At 38.4% G+C, this 26,738-nt stretch overlaps 2 protein-coding genes and 1 non-coding gene across 4 annotated transcripts in view; 2 read left to right on the forward strand and 1 right to left on the reverse strand.

The window, feature by feature from the left end:
- The window catches only part of ptcd3 (pentatricopeptide repeat domain 3), a 31,843-nt gene extending 27,116 nt beyond the window's left edge, over positions 1 to 4,727 (forward strand). Inside the window, exons 22-24 of the mRNA XM_039751791.1 lie at positions 1,953 to 1,991; positions 2,162 to 2,320; positions 4,580 to 4,727. Coding sequence (XP_039607725.1) covers positions 1,953 to 1,991; positions 2,162 to 2,320; positions 4,580 to 4,667 — 286 coding nt within the window. The 3' untranslated portion in view covers positions 4,668 to 4,727. The remainder of the gene's footprint in view (positions 1 to 1,952; positions 1,992 to 2,161; positions 2,321 to 4,579) is intronic.
- LOC120529190 lies at positions 132 to 268 on the forward strand. Its single transcript, XR_005633696.1, has one exon. It is a non-coding gene; the product is annotated as a small nucleolar RNA SNORD94 (small nucleolar RNA).
- Positions 4,728 to 7,320: 2,593 nt separating the features above from the next.
- Positions 7,321 to 26,738, reverse strand: part of immt (inner membrane protein, mitochondrial (mitofilin)) — a 57,242-nt gene continuing 37,824 nt past the window's right edge. The window contains exons 9-15 of one of the 2 annotated variants that reach the window (XM_039751788.1): positions 26,114 to 26,249; positions 24,333 to 24,462; positions 22,166 to 22,180; positions 14,481 to 14,704; positions 13,915 to 14,046; positions 10,769 to 10,898; positions 7,321 to 8,722 (exon numbers count right to left, since the gene is read on the reverse strand). In XM_039751788.1, coding sequence (XP_039607722.1) covers positions 8,115 to 8,722; positions 10,769 to 10,898; positions 13,915 to 14,046; positions 14,481 to 14,704; positions 22,166 to 22,180; positions 24,333 to 24,462; positions 26,114 to 26,249 — 1,375 coding nt within the window. In that variant the 3' untranslated portion in view covers positions 7,321 to 8,114. The remainder of the gene's footprint in view (positions 8,723 to 10,768; positions 10,899 to 13,914; positions 14,047 to 14,480; positions 14,705 to 22,165; positions 22,181 to 24,332; positions 24,463 to 26,113; positions 26,250 to 26,738) is intronic. The other variant, XM_039751789.1, reaches the window with a different exon arrangement.

Raw genomic sequence — 26,738 nt, forward strand, 5'->3', positions numbered from 1 at the left:
GTGAGTATTGTGCAGCATTGTAATGCTTTGGGGTTTGTTTTTTTACAGATGTGCCTGAACAGTAAGCTGTGCATCAGCTGATATAATGTTGAATATTCACGTGTTGTGGACATTTATTGATGGAGATGCGCTCAGCAGTGATGAGAAGCGCAGGGGTACAGACCTCGGCTGTATCATGGGAGCCGACTATAAATGCTTCTCCATTTTAGCCTACATGTGGTGGGTTGATGGAGACGTTTATAGGAGATGACTGACTTTTCTGAGCTGAGCAAGTAACTGCAGTGTATGTTGGAGTACTCCGTACATTTGCCATTTAACTTCAAAATATTCAGATTTCTCCAGGAGTGACTTCAAGATTCTCCAATACAAAGTTTATATTTAAATCTCCTCCACCTGCTTGCTGTGAGGCACACATTTGTCACTTGGGTACATTTTACCCACAGATCTACAACTAAAACACAGCCTACCTAACAGAGGCAGTACACAAGTTTTGAACTTTTATCTTTATAAAATGAAAACTGGGAGTATAGAGTGGGGTTAAACAAGTAATATTTCAGAAAATTGTGCATGTGGAGTGAGTAATTGGACCGGAATGCTAGGAGCACCATTAGATGAATAGAATTAAAATCCTGTTGGGTTTTTGTGCTTTGTTCATGTAAAAAATACGAATTCAGGAATGAGAATTGCCATTAAGTGTCTGGAGTGCCCTGAAGTATGCACAATTGTGGATAGTTTCCTTGGTGAATGCCCCACTGCCTGCGGCATGAAGTCCAGTGACCAATTTCAGCCATTCAGGATATTTCACTTCTTTACCTGGAAAGAAACTTGGGTTGTTTTTTGCAGTATATTTGGATTGTCGTCCATCTGGACTTTAAAGTGCCTTCCTATTAGTTTTGTAGCATTTGGCTGATTCTGAGCCATTAGTATGGCCCTAAACATATCAGAATCCATCCTGCTGCTTCCATCATTAATCGCTTGTCACCCAGTTTCTTTAGCAGCCAGCTGTACATGCCCATGCCACAACACTGATGATGCAGTGTGCTTTGGATCATGAGATATTCCTTCCCTTCTCCCCATCGTTCTGGTACATGTTGATCTTGGTTTAATCTTTCCAAGGAATACTGCTCTAGAACTAGATGGACTTTTTCAGAAGTTTTCCGGTAAAGGCTAATGTGGCCTTTCTATTCTTGAGGATTACCAGTGGTTTGTGCTGTGCGGTAAACCCTCTCAATTTACTTTCATAAAGTCTTGGTTCTGATATGAAGAGTTGGGCAACTTAGTTTGAAATGCAAGTAGGGGGTTTGGTACAGCTGCATGTCTGCATCCCTATTTAAGTCTGCTGTCTAAACAGGCCTGGTGGGCCACTAAAGCCTAGAAGAATGGGCAGTGCCCGCTTTGTTTTACAAAGGCCATTCATGTAGCTTGTGTGTTTTTCTTGACGGATACCACATCATGTGCAGAATGTTTGAAAATATTGCAGGCAGATTATCATGCAGTTGTTTCCAGTTTACCTTCCAGTTCCATAGAATGTTGCCCTTCTCCATGCCCCCAATTTTCACACCCCTACCTGCACTTTTAATGTTTATCTCACTCCTGCCTCTCAGTATTACAATAGAGAAGCAAAATAGCCATTCAACACAGGAAATCTAGCTTGACAAAACCCTTTAGTGTAAGTGCAGCAGAGCTCGGGGTTACAAGGCATGGGGAGTGTGGGTGTGCGAGTTTGGATTTTATGTTGTCAGCCAGTAGTAATAAGGGATGTGGTCCATTGGAAACTTGTGTAGCTTTGTATCGCTCATAGTTCACACACATTCAAATGCTTTGCTCAAATCCAAACCAGACTGTTAACCACTTTGAGAGTAGTGATGGGAACACACACTTGGGCACAGGAACAGGACGGCTGAACAAAAATCTTTTTAACTGTTTTTTAAACCTGACAATTTTTATTTTAGGTCTGTGCTGCAGCTCTTCAAAGAGAACCGAGTTCCCAGGTTAGTATTAATTTTATGTCTGTCTACCTACAAATTCTGTGGCTTACTTTTGAATAGTGTATTTATATTTTAATTAAATGCTTGTAAGTAACATACAATAAAAATGAATTTTCAAAGTCCACAAACGGATGAGACATGTGTGCCCTTCCCCTTTGTGTGGTGTTTTTAAGCGTGGAGCTCCTATCTGAATTCTTGGACTGCACCAAAGTGAAAGAAGATGGAGATCTGGCCATAAATGTGCTAGATATGGCGGGGAGGTTCAGCTTGCCAGCTACGCCTGGTCTGATCAAGCGAGTGAAAGAAGAATTCCCATTAACAGAGGAACAAAGGTGAGACCGGCGAGGGAGATGAGCGGCGTAGCCACAACACTGTGTTTGTCTGCTTTGCTCAGAATTCTCAGATCTGTACCTATCATGAATTGGTTGGACTTTAATTCTGCTTGCTTATTAACTAACTACCAACAACTGAAGTGTCAAAAAAAAACAAAAAAAAAAATTTTTTAAATGCATGTTAGCAGTGTACCTCCTGCTGTTCAGTGTCCTCAAAGATGTGGGTGCTAGTGAAGTGGTTTTAAAAATTGAAGGGGTGAGTTCCAAAACCTGCTAAGTACATATTTTGGCGAACTTTAGGTGAAGCATGGTTATGACTCATCAAAGGTTCGGCTATGTGCTTGGCATTGAAGTGGGCTTCAAAAGCTGCTAAGTACCAAAATATAGTGCTGTAAATTTTGATGCGAGTTCCAAAACCTCTTAAATATATAACCAGCTTAGTTCCAAAAGCTGCTAAGTACACCAGCCAATCATCTCAATATGCCACACTCAAAAGAGTTTTAGGAAGAGACTGGCAGGTGCTTAACTACAAGTCTGCAACTGCAAGAGTCTGCAAAAAAAAAAGCTCCCATTTCACTTCACAAAAGTTTGTGTGGTGGAAATAACAAGAAGTAACAAACATAAAGACCACGTATTCGAGCTACTTTTGCAGTGTCAGTATTGTGAAACGTGGCAGCAAAATAAAAAACTTGTCAGCTGACCCACTTCCACTGAATTGTTGTGTTAATCCAGTAAAAGCAAAGGATGTCGAAATGTTGCTTAGCAAAATGGGAGTCAATAGGGACAATCCACAATCGGAAAAGTTAGAGTTCTACCTCCCAATCATTGGAACAGCCAACAAAAACACTAAACCAATGGCAGACAGTGATACTGTTTGATGTCTGATATGATGAAGACGATGTAGAATATTGACATTCTAGAGGTTGCTTATAACTTGTTTAATTTACTACTTCAACAATGCTTAACAGGAATTCATGACTTTTAACATTACTTTTTAGCTAAATAGTTTAGAGACTAAAAGCTCTGAATTTCTTTTGTTATATAATAAAAATATTTCAAGATCCAGAGCACTTTTGATGAAAGTTTCTACTTATAGGTTTATGGAATAGCATTGATTTAGCGTCAAAACCTGCTAAGTGTGTTTTTTTTCCGATTTTTTACAAAAATGTAAAATATTTAGATTTCTGAGATGTCCAGCAATTGACCTTCAGTAATGTAACAACCAACATTCTGCAAAAAGAATTTTAAAAATATCATTTCAAATACTTTATTTTTCTCCTTTTCACAAAAAGTTGTCTCCTGTACTTAGCTGATTTTGCAACTCAGCCCTTCAATTATTCCCAGATGTGATCTTAGTATTTGGGGGTTGTATTGGAAGATTAAACTTCTTAAATCTAAAGGTCCATTACACGACTTCAACTCCGAGGGGATGTCGACCTAGATGACTGATGTTACTAATCTTGTCACCAGAGGATGTTGGATTACAGGACTACATTTCACAGGGCATATTAAAATCGGACAACTGGATTGCAACTTTCCAGCAGCGTCTCACATTTCCAAAGTACCAAGAGTGTACCCATTTTTGTGACAGCCAGTAGCATTCTGCCTGGTGGAGGCGATGTACTTGCGGAGGCTTTCCCAGTATGGCAGGGTTAGCATAATCTCAACTGTTTGTTTTTCTCCCCTGCCAAAACCACCCCCCTCTGTTGTGATACATAAAGCACAAGACATCAGACAGATGAGCATCTTTTGTGATTGTGAGGCCGAACACACCCACACCCCTCATTCCTCGCAGCCATATTAGCATGCATTGTAGATCTGGCTGTCATCTTGTGCACACACAGCTCACCCCCTCAACTTCAGACAAACCTACTTGTTTTCGTCCATTTAATTTTTGTCAGGACGAGTGTGGCTGAACTGCACCACTGACTGCCCCCCAATTAGCTGAGATTATGTGAATGAAGTCTACGTGGTGTTCCAACCCAGCCGATTTGGTCTTGATGAACAAAGTTGTAATGTGAAAAATGTATCATTCTACATGAATCCCACTTACTGCTATTGCGCCCACCCCATTTGAAATCTGAAGGTGATTTGTATGGCTAGACTCATGGGTTTGTGCTTTAGTTTTCTGGTTTGGATTTGGTGGTGATAGCTAAGGTATCCTATTTGGTATTTCTTACTTTGTTTTTATGCTCCACGTCTTTTGTTCTGGTGCCCATGACTACTTTAAGTCTCTGGCCTTTTCACTTCTTTTACCAGAAATCATCTGAATGAATTGGAACGTGCAACCTCAGACAGCAGCGACACAAGTGACAATAGCGACACAAGTGACAGTGACCGAGAGTAAAGTGAGCGGCAGGTGTTTCAGCTTATCCTGTAGTACGTAATGCAAGATGTTGACAACATGGAAAAAACAAACTGGGGGAATTCAAACAGTGGCCTACTTTGGCATTATGATGTGTAATTTTTAACATGTATTAAATGTACAGTGGATTCGATGTGTATATAGAAAGTAACCTACATTCACTTTATTGGATATTTATTAAAATATGTTCCACTGTATTTTTTTTTCTTTTTCTCTCTCAAAGGCCCTTAACAGGCCTCCTCCTCTTCCAATAACAAGTGTCTTTTTGGCTTTGCCCCTCTTTAATCACACCTATGGGACTTTTGAACTGTGCTGTGTCCTCCTTGAGAAATGCCAGCTGCCCCACTTCACTGTTTCACTTTCTTGCACAAAGAGAATGGCTGCAAACCCCAGGGCCTTGAAGTCCATAAGCAGCGGTACATCCACCTGAGCTGCTTGACCACTCTGGCGGTGCAGTAACAGATGAGATCCTACCATCTTTTGGATGAGCTCGGTCCAGAACTGCTGACAGCACCAGATGGTGTTGGGTGTTTTTGGTTAACAAGTTGCTTCACTGGTGCCAACATCAGCACATCCATTTTATACATGAACACCAGAAAGAAAACTGCAGGCGATGGTCCAGCTCAGTTCTTGAACAGATACTTTGTGTGGTCATTAAGGGGACTTGAAAGCCTTACAGGCGTGTGAGGTTTTAGGTGCCCCCACTACTGTGTACCATTAATTTGCTGTGTTAGCAATCTTGCTTTAAAGTTCAATCTCATCGATGTGAGAGTGGGATTCAATGACTGTTTTTATCTTCACTCCAGGATGGGTCATCACTGTACAGCTCAGGCTTGAAGAGCATCTGGTTTGGGTTTTGAATCTCCTCACTCATCTACTGCAGGGATTGGAGGTTACAGGCATTGGCTACAAAAGAATGGCTGCCCTAACTTCATCTTGGCCAAGTCATGGGGAGGTGGCAGTGTGGCCATGAGCTTGACAGACTGAATGAACTCTGGTCATTTGTCACAATTCTAATAACCATATTGACAATATTTATCTAACTGAACTGCAAGGCCATTCCCAAATTGAACATAAAAATACAGTCTGGCATTCTAGCAGTCATGTTGTGGTTTTAAGTTTATATTACAATTACCAATTTTACTTATGTAAAACTATACAAATGTTTAAATTAAGATCTGCATTACAAAGTCCCAGATGTCAGTCCGTAATAGTAGTGGACATGAACTGATCACACTGTACAGTCAACACTATGGAATTTAAAAAGTAAAAGACCAGCAAAGCAATGGAGACTGGACCAACGCAGTGAGCAAAATGTAACTGTAGCCAGAAGACAAAGTGCTTTGGGGTTGTCAATGTCAATAAGCCATCCAATTGAGAGTTTGACCTGATGGCCCTCACTGCAACTTTGACTTGCACAGTGGAAAAATTGGGCAGCCTTTTAACGGACCCTCAATTTGGAGCTTGAACCTTCTGACTGCATAGTCTTACTAGGATATTTCAAGAAATGCCCGAGGTCTCTACAGTGTGCTCTGCCTTATCAGAATGCAGGCTCTGAACTTGTACTGGTTTTATCATCACTCAAAGAATGCCATGTCTGAACACAAGTCTGCGCACAGGTGTACCAGGCAGCACAGCACTCATCAGGTCACCTGATCTGATTGATGGTGCATGTTCTAGTCCGGTGCAGAAATGTCAGGTGAGCAGCAGACCGAGCACTCATTGGCCAGACATTCTCAATCCAAATGGGTAATGAAGATATCAACACTCACAATGGGTTCACCACTGGAAGAAGGGGGCAAAGAATCAGAATGTAACCTGATCAAGACCTCAGTAGTAGAGGCACATGCAAAGAGCTGTGTCCAAGCATTTGTTTTTTTTGTTGTTTGACAGCAAACATCGGACCAGTTAAGGTATCATTACTACAGGAAATGGACATGAGGAAGAAAGAGGCCTTCCATGAAATGTTAGCAGGAAGGACTCTAGGTTTTACTGAAAGGTACCACCAACCTATAAAAGATGGAAACTGCACCAGTGGCTTAAATGTGTGGGTGGAAGTTAGGGAGGCTACAGGGAATGATTTTCAACAACTAAAGCATAGGAGGCACAATGGGCAGGCTGTTGTCAAGGTATGGTAACACTGACCTTAGCTGGGCAAATCACAGAAAGAACAATCTGAGGAGTTTGTAAACCCAGTGATGGCAGAAGCCATTGGTGTTGGCCCATCTTTGTGGCTGCAGTGATGAAAAATCTCCATAGCAGCAAGGCCACAAAGAATGAGGATGCAAGTATAGTTGGCCTCAAGGAGGTTTCTGCACAGGGTTATATAGGACCATAGCTCAATTCAGCAACATAAGGAGGACCTCCGTGAAGAGCCATTGCTTCACTGAACAAAAAAAGCATAGTTTGAAGTGGTTGGGTATGTGGCATGGCACACCTGGGCAGACTGAGGACACGCTTAGTTGTGATGGGAGCGTCTGGCTATTTCTTGAGAAGGACTGGAGAACGTTGGGAATAGAAAGGTTTAGTCTGCCATGCCCGGTGGTTTTCTGTTGTGACCTTCTCAGGAAAATGAGTACAAAAATGATGATAGTGATGGTACTTCTACTATACTTTTTGCATGGCACTGTTTGGATGAATTTATAATACATTTTTTATTAATGTTAGGGGGGGGGAGGAGGAATATATATTGCAACTGAAAAACATTCTATCAGTACAGGTTGTCTTTTGAGTTCTCACGTTCAAACAAGAAGCAAATGCACTAAGGATCTGTTTCATGGTAAGTTACTCCAAGTGCCATAACCTCAAGCGCGATTCCTGGCTAGAGTAGCTTTTGCACGTCAAAGGAGAGATGGATAAAACAAAATTAATTCCTTGGAACACATTTAATTTTTCCATTGAAGTTTTACCGATTTAAACCAAATCATTTTTTGGAAGGTACCGTGAATTAAAGTGATTTAACTAAGTAAATTAGCAACTGTGCCCAAGATTTATTGATATGCTGCAGGGACTGATAAAATGGCATATTCTGAAAACAGGTTAACAGGTTTAAATCAGAGAGTTCAATCATAAAAAACCGAGCTGGAGGCGTTACATGGAGCAGAACAATCTTTGATTTACTGAATTTCTTGTTGTGTTAAATAAGTGAATCACTCTTTGACAGAATGCACCGCAAACTGGAAGGTGCCTTCGGACGAGTCCCTGATGCTCATGACCACAGTCCTGCATAGTGAGTACACCATAACCATTAAAGGTGTCGCCTGAATGGCAGGCTACTCCACCATCTATGCAGGCTGTAGCCAAATGCCAACACTGCATTATGGGTTAAGTTGTACCACATATGCAGAACTCTGTACAAGTCTCACTTTACAAAAGAGTTTGTGACTGTGGCTGCCATGAGCACTGGGATTCCCCCTCACAACTTATAGGTTACTCTACCTGGGTGGTGCCTAAACCCACTGCGTTGGCGTAAGCAGAAAGGATATTTATCACCTGCTTTGTTTCTAAAGTAAGTCGAGCTTCATTCAACCAGTCCTGAGCAACTCTCCTGGGTTCTCCTTTAAGCTGATTAAGAAATTTCGCTGCCAGCTCCAAATCTCCATGCTCAATGCAATACGAGGCATATGATAGAAGTTTAAATGTATCCAGGTCACCAGAAGATAGCTGTGCTGGAGGTTTTACTTGCTGTGATTCAAACAACAGAAGAGACTGCAAATAAGACAAGAAATATTGATACAGACTGTTGCGTGTCTCATCAATCAAGGCAACCCGGCGGGCAAGCTTGCGAACATTATAAAAGCGTGCTCGCAAAGCAGCCTCACTGTAGACACCTCGCTTCAGAGAATCCTCAGGGAAGGCACTGGTTAAGGTCTGGGTGAATTCATTGTCGGCACAACTGGATTTAATGGCTTCTACCACACCGTCAAGAGGCTCAGTAGGGCTATCACCAGATGCCAGCTTCAAGATGCAACTAAGAGCCTCAATAGACAGCCACAGTTGATGTGCCTTCCTGGCTTTCTCCTCAGCAACGGCATGGTCTGTAACGACAGAATCAAGTAAGTATCAAGTAATCAAGTTCCCCACTGGTCAGACTTTCAGAACCAAGACATGTTCAGGCCCTTTACACTTGGGAATCATTCATCAGTTCACACCGCCAAGAACAATGAAGGCTGCTTTGTTATTAATAAAAAAAGCCAACTTTTATTCCCTTCCACTCATACTCCGCTTCTGACATACATTTGGCCCCCAATTTTATGTTAATACTATATTTTAATTTTAGATTTGGGGGGGTGAAAAAATTGCATTCAAAGTTTTCTTTTTTCTAACGGCTTACACAATGTACACGTGCAAGCAGAAGAATTTTGATGACTTCTGACAAACTTGTAAAGAAAGGCTAAAGTTTAAATTTAATAAAAAGTGAAATGATATCAAATACTGCTGGGAAATTTATAACCTCTTCACAACTGTAGGCTTGAGAAAAATATGAATTGAAAACCGATATGAGGTGAGAGAGAGGGGCGATTTCACAGTTGCAAAGATTAGTCCACAGATAATGTAGACAGCACACGGAGAGAGCAGACTGAATGAGCTGAAGTGACTCGATGATGCAAAGTCCGCACAGAGAAACTGACGCGTGGTGTATTTTTTATTTCTCAGATGTGTATCACTAGAGTTATTTCAAGAACTAAGAAACTAAGCAATATTATACTTAGCAAATTTAAGGTTTTTTTATGCTGCAAGTGACTACTTTATTTAAACTCAAAATACCAGCATCAAAATGTTTTGGTTTTTTTTTCCCCCCAGACACACTAAATATTTACCCCTAGTGAAGCATCTTTTTCAACATATGATCCAATAAAATGAATTATGTTTTTGAATTCTTACTTTCTAGCTTAATTGATATCATCAACAACTTTTTAAAAGTACTACCTTTAAAACTTGGGTTTGTACTGTAATTTTGATATATGAAAAGACATAAAATGGTGGCCAAGGCAATCCATTCTGAATGGGTGCAGAAAACTGATTAGACATAAATTTGCAAAGAAACAATCAATGACCACAAAAGTTTTCAAATTTGTACTTGGCAAGACCCGTGGACTCCAAACATGTTCGCTATTTTATCAAGCATTTCAATAACACTATACAGTGGAACCTCGGTTCACAACCATAATTAGTTCCAAAACTCTGGTCGTAACCCGATTTGGTCGTGAACCGAACTAATTTCCCCCATAGGATTATATTTAAATACAATGAATCCGTTCCAGACTGTACAAACTGTATGTAAATATATTTTGTTAATCACAAATATAGTTATACCATAGAATGCACAGTGTAATGGTAAACTAAATGTAAATTCATTGAATAACACTGAGAAAACCTTGAACAACAGAGAAAACTAACACTGCAAGATTTCACGCTATAGCGCTACGAACCGCTCGCTAAAAACTATTTTTTTTTCATGAGTTTTAAGCACAAGGAAAAAAATGAACATTTGAAAAATCTGTAATTTAATAAACCACCAAGAAAAGTAACATTGCAACAATGCACGCTACGAAGTGAAGTGAAAACAAAAACAAGCCAGGTGCATTCTTTAACTGCCTTCTCTACCTTATGCGTCCAGCCCTCTCTCTCGCTCTCTCTCTCTTGCACGCCTCTATGTGTGTGTGTGTGTGTGTGTGTGGCGCTCTTTCTCACTCGCTCACTGCACAAGGAGAAACTGAACACAAGCGGAAATCATCGCCGCACACAAACTGAAAGGGAAACTGGCTTGTTCGTATACCGAGTATGTGGTTGTGAACAGATGCAAAAGTTTGGCAAACTTTTTGGTCATAAACCAATTTGTACGTCTTCTGAGACGTTCGTGAACCGAGGTTCCACTGTATTTATCGCAGTAAAGCTGTTTATCTGCACACACTGTTGCAACTCCTAACACATTACACTTAACTTTCCACAACATAAGGCATACAATGATAGTCATTGCTCGCTGTATTAACAGCATTCATTTCTAAAATCTTTGTCTACTTGTGCTTTAGAGTCTTTAATACTAAAGTATATTTTATTACTGATACATAAAAGCCACTTACTTTCAACTGCCTGCTCCATTCCTTTGAGCCTTGCATACGCCGCATTCATGTCAAGGGTAAAGTTGTCTAGTTGTTCCTGAGTCATGCGTCTGTAATGAGTCTCTAATTCTGCTAGTTTATGTGAAAATTCCTAAAAACAGAAAAGAAGGATTTATTTACAATGAAAGGTATGGTAAGCAGATTTTGAAGGAGGTCACACACCTCTTTTTAAAACAAAACATCTGCACACAGGCTGTGAAGTTCTAAATTCCTATTACCAGGAGTTGTAAAACTACACTAGCAAAAGGTGTCAGTTTCAGTTTTTTGCTTCAAACATATCAACAATTGTAATTTTTCATGTGCTTGCATTGTGCAAATTATTCATTTTAATGCTTGATTTATCTTAAAGTGTAAAAGTCATGGTTTCTTTGATAATTAAATAAAGTGACCAAATGTTTAAATATTTTGGTAAGATGAAAGGAAAAAAACGGAAAGCCCATCAAAAACTTCTATGTCCCAGACTGACTCTCTTTACTGCTAATACTGGGTATGAGGGACTATACTGTATATACAATCCAGTACAGTCAATACTCCCTCATATTCATTTACTAGCAACTTGGCGCGCGCTACACTGCGCGTTGGATGACCACAGTTGAAGGACTCAATCGTAAGGACCTCTCGTCGGGGGTCTCATTGGCACGCGTTTGTCTCTTTCTTTCACGATCACGGCGTAATCTGTCTTCTCTCTCTGTAGAGGTTTCAGTTGTCTTTCGTTGAGCTAATCTGTGTGAATGCGGAGTGTCTGTTTCTTGCGAGCGACTGTCACGCCTTTGCCTTTTTGCTTCGTGATCCCGCTGTAATGTGTCCTCTCTCGCAGCAGCAGGTTTAGTTGCATTTCGTTTCAGCATTGTTCCGTAAGGTCTCCTCCGTACAAGTGCACATGGGTAGCTGAAGACAGAAAGGCATAGTGGGCATAGTGAAACACACGAATTGGTGACCAGGGGAACCATCCGACTCAGACGCGGGGCTCGAAATACTCAAGTGCACATGTTATTTATAATTTAATTTTTTTTTTGTTATGAACTTCCCCAAAAGAGTTGATCCCTGTAAATAGTTAATAGTATATGAACAATATAATCTGGTGTAGTAAGGGCGTTAATTAGCGTCACACCTCATAACCTGCATACACCACGTGTTTGACTGTAACGCCAGAAGCGCGGTGGACGCTGTAAGGGTAGGTTGTGGTTTCTGTTTCTTTCTTGATTTTTTTATTTCATTTTATTGATTATTTAATAGGCAGAGGGGAGAAGACGTTAATGTAACGCTCTGTCTATTTCTTTACTTTTGTTTTGAAAAGATTTTCAGGAGCAGGAAAAATAAAAGCAAAGGGGAAAGAACGGAGGGGGGTAAGCAGGAATTCTGAGAGGGGGCAGACTGGGGCTTTTCTACGGGGCGGCTATACAGCCAAAAGGAACGTGGACCCGGACACCGCGCTGGGCTTTTATTATATAGATTTTATAATTTTAAGCTAACTATACTGTCCATTTGGAAAAGACTGACAATCTTCCTAGAAATGGCCAACATGTCCTAAGCACGGTGTAACATTCATGCACCTCAAGGAACAAACAAGAACCTTAGAATAAAGTCTAGTTTTTACATGAAGTATTTCTTATTCTATACACTTTTGTTTAAGGCCTTTGAGCATTTGCTTGTAAGTGAAGAAGACAGCAAAGTGATTTTTATGGCAGACAAATGAACTGAAACCAGGAGAAACCTAATGCAGTCTTCTAAATCAGTAACCCAATAACAGGTTTTAAATGAATATGAAAAGCAGCAGGTCTGATCCTTCTGATGTATCCCAACAGTCTCTTAGCAGGTGGTGAGTCCATATGTATGTTGCTTCTTTAGGCTCAACATAAATGGGCTATAAAGGTCACTAGAACAATTACTAAGCCTTGCTTCCTGAGTGGTGCCTGGTATTCCTGTTTTGTGAAAGACTTGCTTTGCTGTAGTTACAGCTATAACATCAAAGGTTTCACATATACATACTAATTGAAGACAGGAGAAGGAAATAACCAGTGCATCCATTTGGCAAAAATACATGAGGAATAAATCTAACGTCACTTTGTTTGGTACAAATACTTCTTGTGTGTGTGTATATTTCATAGGGAAAATGTGCAAGACTAAAGATTGATCGGTTTAATGGTTTTTAACACTACATTTAGCACAACAGGTTTACAGACACAAACGTGTCAGGAACATGTGATGTCTGTCAATGCTTTTAGGCGTAAATATGCAATGAGATTGATCCTTAAACAAAATATACCACGTTCAGCTAACAGCAATTCCATGGTCAGAAACAGTTAACTAACAGAGGGCTGCCAACAGAGGCATGTCAGACAACTCAATTTAGAAAAACAGGTTGAACTTGTGTCACTAAAACGTCAAGATAATGCAGTTGCAACTGGCTGATATTAAAAGAAAATTTAAATGGAAAAAAAATCTGGAAGATATGAAATACGGCGTCCAGTTTGCTCAATGTCAGGTCTTGCTGACTGCCAATCATAAGAGATTGAGGATAGAGTGATCAACTTGTCAGATATCAAATTATAGGCTGGTAGTTACAGTGAAATTAACTGAAGTTTGTTTTCAGAGCACTCTATAAGCAACTAGTAATGTTTATGAAGGGACCTGCACATCACTAGATCCCTTCATGGCTATACTGTAGCCACCTCGAAATTGTTTTCTCTGTAACAGTGTTCCATCCCAGAAGACGAAAAGAAAAAACAAAAAAAAAAAAAAACACTGTAACTTGACACAGCAGTTTCTCTTATCACCTATCTGAATCGAATCCAGAACCTATACACATGGAACAAACTATTAGCAGTTTGACAAGGGCCAAGTTCATTACACTTAATATTCAATGTTTTCAGTGCTAATGCTCTGACTAATTTCAGGCTATTCCGATAAAGCCGAGTATTACACACGTGCATAATACAGGGACTTACATTTGCATTTATTTTAAATCTATCAATGAATTTTATAGCAGAAGAAATATCTCAGTCCTAATTTTGCTCAAATAATAAAGTTAAAAACACTGCAAGAAGGAAAAATAAAAGGAGAAGAAAAATTGAGGCTAGGCATTTTATCACGTTAAAAATACTTACCTGCTCTGCTTCCACTTTCAGCTCCATCTCTTGGACTTTAAGCACATCTCTGAGATGATCTGTGTGAGCAGCAGCTTGCCTACGGAGCTGAGTCCTCATTTCTACTTCCATCACCTCACGAATTTCTTCAACCTGTGGGATCATCTTTATTAAACTTTTTTTCTCTCCTTAGCCTGCCTTATAACTTTCATCACCTATTTTTTCCCAAAAAATACATTTCAAATATAGATTCACCCATCCATTTTCAACAAGAGTATTCCAGTTTTAACCTTAAAAAGCAGATCCACAACAATAAAACAAATGAAGTTTGACACATGAGGGAACCACTCATTTAATCAAGTTCAGCTGGTCAGCTAGTGTTCAGCATTTTCTACCCATACATCAATTTAGGTCAGGGCTACTGTATATAACAGTGCCCACCTTACAAATGTACTTTTTTTTGTTTTTAGAAAGTGTGTCTTTGGACAGATGCAATTAACATTAATTACTTGGACTAAAATTCAAAGCACTACATGTAATGCAAACTTAACACAGTCTTGAGCCAAAAAAACACTATATGCACTAACCTTCTTCTCCTGCTCTAGGTTAATCTCTGAACGGTAATGATCAAGGGCCTTAGACACAGCCATATCCAGCATATTTTTATGCTCTTGTTTCTGCTGTTCTACTGCAGTTTCAACATGCTGCTGTTCTCTTGCTCTTTGTATTGCTAGCTGTTTGATAAGCTGATCAATGCGCCGGTGAGCATGAGCAATGAGAGAGTTCAAGTCATCAGTGCTCAATTTTCCAGCTGCAGGACATAAGAAAATTATTAGCAGTTAGGCCACAGCTTGAACACATGTCCTGAACATTATAAATGTACCTTTGGTTCACACTGCCACATTTTTACTACTTTTAATATCCCCCTTCATTCTGCAAATCGAGAGATGCACAAAACATAAGAACTGTTACTTTGTGGATTTAATTATGGTAATACACCGTACTCAACACTAGAATCCCTGAAGTTAGCAATTTTTTTGGTTGTCCCTGACCTAACTAAATTTTCCAAGAAGCTCATAGCTCTTTATCACTGCACTGTTAGCCTGCTTTTGTTTTGCAAATGTGTGGATTAGCAGAATCCAGCCTGCTGAACCCCCCCAGCCCCCATTCAGTCAGATAAAGGCATCGCCCTGCTGCACTCCTCATAAATAAATAAATAAATATATATATATATATATATATATATATATATATATATATATATATATATATATATATATATATATATATATATATATATATACGAACACACACACACATATATACTGTATATACACACATATATATACTGCTCAAAAGAATTAAAGGAACACTTTTTAATCAGAGTATAGCATAAAGTCAATGAAACTTATGGGATATTAATCTGGTCAGTTAAGTAGCAGAGGGGCTTGTTAATCAGTTTCAGCTGCTGTGGTGTTAATGAAATTAACAACAGATGCACTAGAGGGGCAACAATGAGATGACCCCCAAAACAGGAATGGTTTAACAGGTGGAGGCCACTGACATTTTTCCCTCCTCATCTTTTCTGACTGTTTCTTCACTAGTTTTGTATTTGGCTACAGTCAGTATCACTACTGGTAGCATGAGGCGATACCTGGACCCTACAGAGGTTGCACAGGTAGTCCAACTTCTCCAGGATTGCACATCAATACGTGTCATTGCCAGAAGGTTTGCTGTGTCTCCCTGCACAGTCTCAAGGGCATGGAGGAGATTCTAGGAGACAAGCAGTTACTCTAGGAGAGCTGGAGAGGGCCATAGAAGGTCCATAACCCATCAGCAGGACCAGTATCTGCTCCTTTGAGCAAGGAGGAACAGGATGAGCACTGCCAGAGCCCTACAAAATGACCTCCAGCAGGCCACTGGTGTGAATGTCTCTGACCAAACAACCAGAAAGACTTCATGAGGGTGACCCAAGGGCCCCATGTCCTCTAATGGGCCCTGAGCTCACTGCCCAGCAGCATGCAGCTCGATTGGCATTCGCCATAGAATACCAGAATTGGCAGATGCACCACTGGTGCCCTGTGCTTTTTACAGATGAGGTTCAACCTGAGCATGTGACAGAAGTGAAAGGGTCTGGAGAAGCCTTGGAGAACATTATGCTGCCTGTAACATCATTCAGCATGAGCAGTTTGGTGGTGGGTTAATGATTGTCTGGGGAGGCATATCCATGGAGGGTCACACAGACCGCTACAGGCTTGACAAAGGCACCTTGGCTGCCATTAGGTATCAGGATGAAATCCTTGGACCCATTGTCAGACCCTATGCTAGTACAGTGGCTCCTGGTGCACGACAATTCCTGGCCTCATGTGGTGAGAGTATGCAGGCAGTTCCTGGAGGATTAAGGAATTGATACCATTGACTGGCCACCACACTTTCCTGACCTAAATCCAATAGAACATATCTGGGACATTATGTTTTGGTCCATCCAATGCCACCAGGTTGCACCTCAGACTGTCCAGGAGCTCAGTGATGCCCTGGTCCAGATCTGGGAGGAGATCCCCCACAACACCACCTGTCATCTCATTAGAAGCATGCACCGATGTTGTCAGGCATGTATACAAGAACACAGGGGCCATACAAAGTGCTGCGTACAATTTTGAGTTGCTGCAATTTAATTTTGGCAAAATGGACTAGCCTGCCACATAATTTTTTCACTGATTTTTGGGGCGTCTTTGAATTCAGGGCTCTGTAGGTTGATCATTTTCATCAAACGATGTGGCATCCTTTCGTTCCTAACACATTACCCAGTCTATATCAGTATAGATATCCAGGAGGATTTCTTTTTCCCATTGAGATCTGATGTGTTTTCAAAGTGTTCCTTTAATTTTTTTGAGAAGATATATATATATATATATATATATATATATATATATATATATATATATATATATATATATATATATATATATATATATATATATATATATATATATATATATATATATATATATATATAAATATATATATATATATATAATATATATATATATATATATATATATATATATATATATATATATATATATATATATATATAGCAGTTGGAGATCCACAAAGGGAGAAAATGAATCACGTATCAAAGTAGTTTTTATTCCTGAGCTTTCAACCCCTACCAGGGTCTTCATCAGAGGATAATGCTTAGACTTACAAGAATCAAAGGCAATATATAGCAATACCTTACAGGGGGAGGAGGGGGTGGCTAGGTCTGTGTGTTGAGGTTGTTGGGAGTAAAGTCTTGTTTATTAAGAATACGTTCTTCTTAAGTTTGTATATGCTGGATTTATGTCCAAGTGTCTGTTGATGGCGTTCTCATTTGATAACCAGGATTCAGCCAGCTCTCTAGCACTTTTATTATTGGCTTTAAATTCTGCTGTCGATTTCTTGTTTTTGGCATTAAAGAGGACCGTGCGCAGATTGTTCATGGGTTTGTGTGCTATTCTGACACCTGACTTGGCCAGGATGCGTGCAGCACCTTCAGACACATTGTGGTGATAAGGGAGTGAGTGCCAGGTTGGGTGGGGGTTATGATTCGAGTCAATTGTTTGTTGAGTTTTTTGGCGTCTTCTGTGTAGGCTTCAATTAATGAATGTTTTTGAGTATCCGTTTGAATAATCCGTTCGTTTATACCTCGTGTCTTTTCACTAAACTTGTATCTCGCGAATACCACATTCGTCGTAGGCATGACAAATGGCAGTGGGAGTGTGTCTATAAACTTAATTTAAACTTACTGTTCACACCGTGGTTTGTTTCCGCAGTAGCTGCACGTATAAATATGCTTGTATGCATCACTCGCTTCATAATCTTTTGCTGCCTTCTCAATTGTGAAATGGCGTTTTCTGTTCAGCACTCTTTGGAGCTCTTCTTTGTTTTCTACGTACTGCGTTCAGAGTCATTTCACGTGATTACGTGGGAGTCGTGATGATGTCAGACGCAACTCCGCCTCCCACGGGTATCGAGCTGAAGTCCATTACAGTATATGTAGAAAAATGACCATTACACGTAGAATTTCTAAATGAAACCTGCACAACTTTTGTAAGTAGGCTGTAAGGAATGAGCCTGCCAAATTTCAGCCTTCTACCTACACGGGAAGTTGGAGAATTAGTGATGAGTCAGTGAGGGCTTTGCCTTTTATTAGTATAGATAAAACCGAAGAAAAAGAAATTGCTCACTTGACATGTCACAGAAGCCCAACTATCAGTCGGTACAAAGCAAAAGACATTTGCATACATGTGTGCTTGCACATTTCATTTTCAAACATTTATTATAGTTGTAATGCTATTCCGTCACGGATCTGTGCAGATGGCACAGTGGATAAGCTACTGCTTAGTAACCTCAAGGTAACAGGTTTGAATCCTGTGTCGTCTCTGCATTTAGCGCTTTAAGTAGTGGAGATGCTATTATTATCATAATAAAAACAGACATTTTGTATGCGAGTCTGTAACATTCTGTCTACATTTATGGTACTTGTAAAAGTTAGCGATGAAGGGATAAAAGCAAACACACAAATGCAGCTCAATCATTTCTTCTTGGTGTCTTGTTGAGCAAACAGAAACCACATAGTCTATGGTGGATGTTACTTTTACAGCCATTCACATCAAAATTTCATTTGAACTATTTTTTTTTATTCAGTTTTATTCTTGGATTCTTGAATAAAAAAATCATTCAAATGACATGTTGATGTGAATGACCGTGTTCGAGGAAAAGTAACATTGTTTACAAGTACCATAAATTTACACAGGATGTTACCGACTCAAATCAAATGTATGTTTTTATTATATAATAGTAATAATAATAATAGCAGCTCACTACTCAGAACTGTATAGGAGGGAGGATGCAAGATCGAACCCCCAACTTCATGATTATGAGACTGCAGTTCTTACCTCTGCACCAACCAAGCTGACACATTCACAACGTGTCCTAACCCAGCTTTTTTTTTTTCGGTTACATTCTTGATTAAAAGCACACTTTTTTGGTATACCTTTTGTGAAAATGTTTAATGAATATCTGGACTTCAGTCTTCACACATTATACACTTCACGTCAACATTTTGTCGTTAGTACAATATAAAATGAAAAAACTTTGTTTTAGTTATGTGTTCAACATTTCTTGTTTCACATTTTCTGTTATCCTACACTTACACAGATCGTTGTAGACGCGGTAAGACATATGAAATGTATGTATTCCAAATAATATATTATTTACCCTATACAATTCCAGACACCTCATTCCCAGATACACAGACTTGAGCTTTAAGAACTTCATCTCTGACTTCAGCTGCCTCAGTGGGGGATGGAATAGCAAGCTGCCTTCCGCCAGTGCTGACTGACGCATTTGCAAAACAAAGGTGCTGATGAGGAGGTGCGAGGAAATTTAAGGTGGCTCTGTGTTACGATTTTATTTGTAGGCTTCAGGGATTCTAGTGCTAAATTAAATAGTCAAGAAATTCTCTCCACAACATCACTAGACAAATGTCACAAACAGACAAAAATATATATATATTAATATATTTTCTTAACTTTGCTCAACCACAACTTTCTGAAGTGCTAAAGTAGGATTAAAACTTCGTGGGATATGTAAACCCAGTAACAAAGCCGAAAATTGTACGATATTCTTTTTCCACCAGAAAATTAAAGGGAACAGAAGCATGTAAGCAAAGTGTCGGCAAAAGCAGTACAAGTTAATTTGTGTTAAAACCTTAAATTCATAACAAAGTTATTAAAAAAAACATCATTTTAAACAAAAGATGTATTTTTTTTTAATACTGTGCAGAAAGAAAAAATGTTATATAAAAAAAACTGTACTTAGGATTCAACATTCTTTATTGTTTTTTCTAATATGGAGTGCATAGAATTCAATGTTCTCTAGTATTAGACCATCTTTCATTATATTTTGTTAATTAAGAATTTTGAAAGACATAAAAAAAATTTCATAAAGGGGTAAATATAGGACAGTGTTGTGTAAAAACATACAATGCTTAAATTATAGTTTTAGCTTTGTATAATTATTGTAATTGTTATTAAAGGTTAGCAGCTATCTTTTTTGGAATCAATAAAGTTGACAGCTTTCTCCTAAAATGTCAAAGATGCAACCCTTACCTAAGAAAACACCAAACATTTTTATCAGACGTACCACCATAGACAGGTGGCTTGACATATTACAACCTAATTTATATAGTATCATCTACAATATGGGGAACAAAAACCCTTTAGAAATAAAAAAAAATAATAAAAATTAGACCTGCACCTACACAGCTACTAAACAGGTTGCAAGGTTCAGCAGTCTTTGACAATGAGTAGAGGGATCATTAAAAAAATTATCATTTTATGTGACTTAAAGAATTAGTGTATTTGTACAAAAAAAAAAGAAGAACGTTTGGCTTTATAATTTGGATTTCTTACAATCTGTATGTACTATAGGAGCACATTGTGAGCTGTGCAACAAACTCATAAAAGCTCTTACATATTTACTCATGCTCACTTGTTTGTATCAGAAATGAAATGAAAAATATTATATTGGTTTGGGCACCCTTGCTTAAAATATCTGTCAAGTGAGGAGAAGATGAACTGATCACCAAAAGAAAGTTATAGATGACATTTCTTTTCAGCACTTTGTGCAAGGTTAGTGTATTGTTTTTGTTTTGTACAAGCATGCAGTGAAAAAAGGAAAGGAGCACTATGCAAATGTTTGGGCACCCCAAGATATCTGATGTATCAGCTCATTGTGGCTATGGCTTGTTCATAGTCATTGTTCATAAACCCAAGGTGATGGAAATGGCAAAGCCGTATAAATTCTCTGAACATTGTCCCAATAATCAGCAGCTATGAGCTCCTCTAAGCTGCAGCCTAGCACTCTGCAAAATAAAATGGATGCTCACAAAGCAGGACAAGGCTACAAGAAGATAGCAAAGCGTTTTCAGTTCGCCGTTTCCTCAGTTGGTAATTTTACTCGTATTAAGAAACAGCAGTTAGTAAGAAAGGTGGAGGACAAGTGGAGGTCTGGAAACCAAGAAATCTTTCTGAAAGAACTAAACATTGAATTGCTGGAAAGTCAAACATCCCAGTTTGACAGCAAAAGACCTTCAGGAAGATTCAGCAGACTCTGGGGTGGTGGTGCACTGTTCTATTGTGCAACAACACCTGAACAAACATGACCTTCATGGTAGATTCAGCAGAAGAAAACCTTTCCTATGGTTTAGCCACAAAATTCAGTGCCTGGAGTTTGCAAATGAATATCTATACAAGCCTGATGCATTTTGAAAACAAGTCCTGTGGATTGATGAATTCAAAACAGAACTTTATGGTCACACTGTACAAAGGTATGTCTGGTTAAAAAAAAAGGGTGCAGAATTCCAAGGAAATAACACCTCTCCAACTATTAAGCATGGGGGTAGATTATTCATGCTTTGGGCTTGTGTTGCAGTAAATGGCACAGGGAACATGTCATTGGTAGAGGGAAGAATGGACTCAAAGAGCAGCAAATTCTGGAAGCAAACACCACATCATCTGTAAAAAAGTTGAACTTAAAAAGAGGATTGGTATTACTACAAGATAATGATCTGAAACACACCTCAAAATCTACAATGGTATACTTAATGAGGCGCAAGCTGATGGTTTTGCCGTGGCCCTCAGTCCTGCGACCTAAACATCACTGAAAATCTGTGAATAGATCTCAAAAGGGCAGTTTGTGCAAATTGTCCAAGAATCTTGCAGAATTACAAACTTTTTGCAAGACTGAAAGGATGAAAATACCCCAAGTCAAACCTGAAAAACTCTTAGCTGGCTACAAAAAGAGTTTACAGGCTGGGATACTTATCAAAGGGGGTGTTACTTAGTACTGGCCATGTCGGGTGCCTAAACTTCTGTTTCAAGCCCTTTTCGTTTTTTTTTGTTTTGGTATTTTGTACCTGTGAATGATGTAAATGAAAATGTAATCTTGCTTAAAATATCAAAGAAATGAGTCTTCTTTAACTTTATGCCTTTTGGTGATCAGTTCATCTTCTGCTCACTTAACTAATCACAGTAGAAGACATTTTAAACAAGGGTGCCCAGACATTTCATGGCTTGAATAAATTTCAGATTCTTTCAGAATCTTAATCTAACTTCTATAAATGAATAAATTAAAACACTAAATGACACAATGAATAGACTAAAATACCCATGCAAAAAAAGCAAGGAAAAACAAGACAAGACACAACAAAAAGTGAGAAACTCACCTAAATCAGACACCTCTGCAACAAAAAAGGGAAAGGTTTAGAAAGGTTAATGTACCATCCACCACAGCAAAGCTAATATTAACCAAGCTAAACATGCAGTAGCAAAACAGCCCAGTAACGAATGAAACACAGTTCATACAAAGATATGCTATTTGATCCTTGAAGCAAAGGCAAACCAGCATTTACTCCTAACCACAGAACAAACCAAAGATGAAATGTCTGTGTTTTGCATCACACATATAGGACCTGGAGAATCGACTATTGTGATGATTGATGGTGGGGAAAGTGGGCATGTATGGGACAAGGCAGTACTGCAGAATGGCAGTAATCTTGAAGATGCCTTTTCTAAACATGTCAAAAAAAGGATGGTATTTAAAATAATAATAATTTAAAACTAAATAATAGCAGTCACTTTATTATATAAAAAGCCCTGTCCTTGTTCTGAAACAGCTCTTCCATTACAGTCTAGGGTAACTAGATCTTAACTAAGAAACAACTCAGTAAAAGAAGAAATTCATACACAGGGATACGCTGTCAATAAACGTAATGACATTTATTAGTTATGAGAAGCAAATGCACATGGTCAAAGGGTGACCACAAAAACTCCAAGAGCTATCACCCACAAGAGAAATTAACCGGTGCTCAAGCAGCAAAACCATTTTGATGCAGCTCTGTCAGGTAACTGAACAACTGATTTTTTTTTTTTTTCTTTCACAAAACATGTCTTTGTAAAATGTGTTAAGTGATACACCTAAGAACAGAACAGGCTGGAAGACTACATGCAAGCTACAGCCACAAACAACACTTAGCAAATATCCAAAATTCAAGCTGTCATTTTGTACAGGTTAGTGATCATGCACAAAGAAAAACATACAGTACATACATTCTGGAATTGAGAGGGCTTTCATTTAAATGAGCAGAGTAGTTTAAATATTGTTTAAACCTATTTATTGCCTTTTAAATTAAAGTAAATAAAACAAAAAACACTGAACTGGCGAAGAAATACCGATGACGTTTCAAATACATAAACAATATCATAAGAAAGAAACTTCTGGGTGATGCAGTATCACACAATGTAAGACATTACTAGAATGCTGCAACACTAAAATCACAGCACTTTGGTTGTTACTGTTCACTCTTAATTTTAAGAAACCTAGGAAACAGCACAATATTTAAACTGGAAGTCTTTCTACAGGTTCCAACATATCTTAAGGGTCAGCCATTAAGAATTTTAATGAACAAGTTAAGCCGGCAATACAATACGTGACTACAAGTCAGAATGGATGTCTGTCTTAACAAATGCAGTTTTTCTGATATCAAATAAGACTAGGAATAGCAGGGAAAATGAAATTACATTGCTTCCTGAAGACCCACAGTTTCAGATTTTCAAAGTTTTATAACTTTATAGTTTTCTGAAAGCCAGTATTGTGCTACCTGAGAGCGCCAGTGCCTTTACAAATGCTTTCCAGGTATCCATCCATAATCTCAAACCTTTTATTTCTTTCATTTTTTTATTATATTAGCTCTTGCACAGACAAGCCCACTTATACAACTTAAGAAATAAATCCTGCTGAAAAGCCACCGACTATCCAAATTGAGTCAGGATTTAAATTATCAAACTGGCAGTCACAAGGAAGGTCACGTAGTGCTGACAGATACTGATATAATACAGCTGCAATAATAATGCCTTGCAATTTTTATATTGCACAAGCAAGGTGTAACACTAAATAAATACTGCCTGGACAGAAGTAAAGTACCGCAGGTTGGACTCAGTTTAAAAAATTAATGTTGCAAATGTAATGTACTCGACTGGTGAAGATTATCTTAAAGTAACCCCTGAAAATGTACAACAAGGATGACCTACACATTACATTTTAAATTAAAGGAACAATTTAATCACACCAGGCATACACACAAAAGTTATTGGATGAATGGAGGATAAAAGAAATCCATTCAGGAAATAAGTTATATGCATTACTATATATAAAAGCTGTGTTTATTAGTATATCTGTTACTGGAGAATATGCACAAGGTAACTGGAGCTCATGTAACATAAACCACTAGATCTGGAGCTACATGATGTAGCCCTCACTACACACATTTAGACTGATCTTATTTTTTTGTTCTTAATAATTTTCTAAACTTCATGTCCAAAGACACAACTTACTGAGACCCTTCCAACTAGGATGAACATCAGGTGTGATGCTGTCCAGTTCTTTTTGAAACTGTTCTTTGGCCACAGCCACGAGTTCATGATACTGTGCAACAATCTTTGCCTCTGACTGAGCAGCTTGAACCTGAAAAATAAAGTTAAGTGGTAAGGGACCAGATCTTCCAGTGTTCTGAATATAGAAAAAGCATTTGATATAGCTGGATGGAGATATCTATTTGGTGTACGAGGCAGACCTAGGTTTGTTCTCAATAGATGTGCTCGGATCAACTTATTTAAAAATATAACACAGAACCAGAGAGGGCTGTCCATCATCACCAATGCTATTTGCAACTGCTATTGAATCCCTAACAAACCATCACCATAAAGAACAAGAGAAAAAAAGTATTATAAAATGTACTCCTAATCTCAGACCTTTATTACTGTAGTCCTCTATGCATTATCAAATGTTTGTTTTGTTTTTTTGTTAATGCAATTTTTTGTTGACCCTGTTAGTTTAAAATCATACTTTGTTTTGTAAACCACTTTATGATGGTCTTTTTTGTACAGTGGCCCTAAAATGGAATGTGCAAAAACAAAACCAGAAAATACAAAAATAAATCATAACACTCATTGGTTCTGAAGCTTAGCATCTGGTAAGCATTATATGTGGACCACAGTCTTCAGTCATGTCACGGAACTAGGGCAAAGTGTGCTACATGGGTTGCTTCTGATCCTGGGTGAGTGAAGTGAGATGGAGCCAGGTGCCATGTATAAGCTGAAGAAGAAAATAGTACTTTTCAAGGCCACAACCCAGCAATCTGGCGACTGATTCCGTTTCTCCTTCGCTCTCACTCCCTAGTCATTACAGTACATTTTTAGGTCCACACCTAATGCTACAAAAGGTGTTGATGTGAACAGTTAATAATACTAGCAATGCAACTTGTAATAAAAACATTATATTGCCTGTGTTAAATAATAATGACAGTAGCATGTATAATTAGTGCAATAAAAATAATGCCAATATCAAAAATTTTTTCAATGCAGAGAACCGTTGGCATTAAGTTATAATTTCACTACCAATTAAAAATACTAAAATATGTTTGTAATACATTAAACACTCTGGCAGGGAGTGCTCACATTCATGAACACATTATCTTTTTTGACAAACTATATAAAAATACCTAAAAGAGATCTCTTTAACCATTCAGAGTTCTCGCTTCCACAACACCACTCGTTGAAAATCTGGAACTGAATCGTGACATACATTTAGCTTACACTGTTTGCTGTGCTTTGATTTGGGTTATGTGCTGCTATTTATGTTTTCATGATTCCCAATTTGTTTGCACAGTTGTTTTGCTGCTCCATTTGCATTTCCTGTTTCTGATTTGTTTTGCGTTCTCACTTTGTTCTTGCACAATCAATTTCTTTTTGTATATTCTGATTTGCATTTGCACATTCACTTTGTTTTGAATCTTTAATCTGTTTTTACAAACTCTGAATTTTTTTTTTTTAACACTGTGATTTGTTTTTATGCATTACACTTCAGGTTTACCACAGTTTTCTGAATGACACATTTAAAACCACTTTCAGAGTAAAATAATGATTTACAAGTAAATTAGGTCCATGGCCAATGAGAACATACTTCTGCTACTGCAAGAGTTCTCTAGTTAGAATTTACATTTTCCCCCCATTTTATTAATGGAAATGAGCCTAAATTTACATACACATACAGCACCAAATTTTCAAACATTCAAAAAACAAAAACAGCAACTGTTTTCAAGAAATACAGCAGTTACCTTTTTTACTACATTGTCCAAATCAACCAGCATGCGGTTTAGACTCTCCTCAGCCACCAAGACGTGAGATTTTGCTCCAGCAGCTTTTATGTTTTTTGCACCATCAATAAAACTTCGCAGCTTCTCCAAGGTATCTCTAAAAAGAAGGTCATTTACTGCAGTAAACAATACAAACTTGCTTTTGAGAGACTGCTCTGAACATGTAGCAGATCAGAGCATTATGGAAAATAGGCACCAATATTTCGATTTCTCAGCCCAAATTACATTACAGTTGAGGGAATGAATGCCTTTGTACTGCATTCCACCAAATCTGCTTCACATAGGATTCTGTAATTAAACTGTATTTTTTTTTTTGTTTACTTTCAGTTTATTAACACAGGAAAATAGTGAAGCATGATTTTTTTTTTTTTTTTTGATATACTTTGTTAATCCCAGAGAGAAAATTGTCTTTTCACATGACCTTTGGTGGTCACACCACAGGGTCATGATATGATACATTTATCAAACTACAGCCATGTACAGCTCCTTGCTAAATTATTTGGTGTTCATCCTGTTTTGTTGAATTGTAATCTGGAATTAAAATGGATTTTCATTTGGATTTTATGTAATTGAGTTAACAATGCAG

This window comes from Polypterus senegalus, chromosome 4 (assembly GCF_016835505.1).
Source record: "Polypterus senegalus isolate Bchr_013 chromosome 4, ASM1683550v1, whole genome shotgun sequence".
In the NCBI taxonomy this organism is placed as follows: domain Eukaryota; kingdom Metazoa; phylum Chordata; class Cladistia; order Polypteriformes; family Polypteridae; genus Polypterus; species Polypterus senegalus.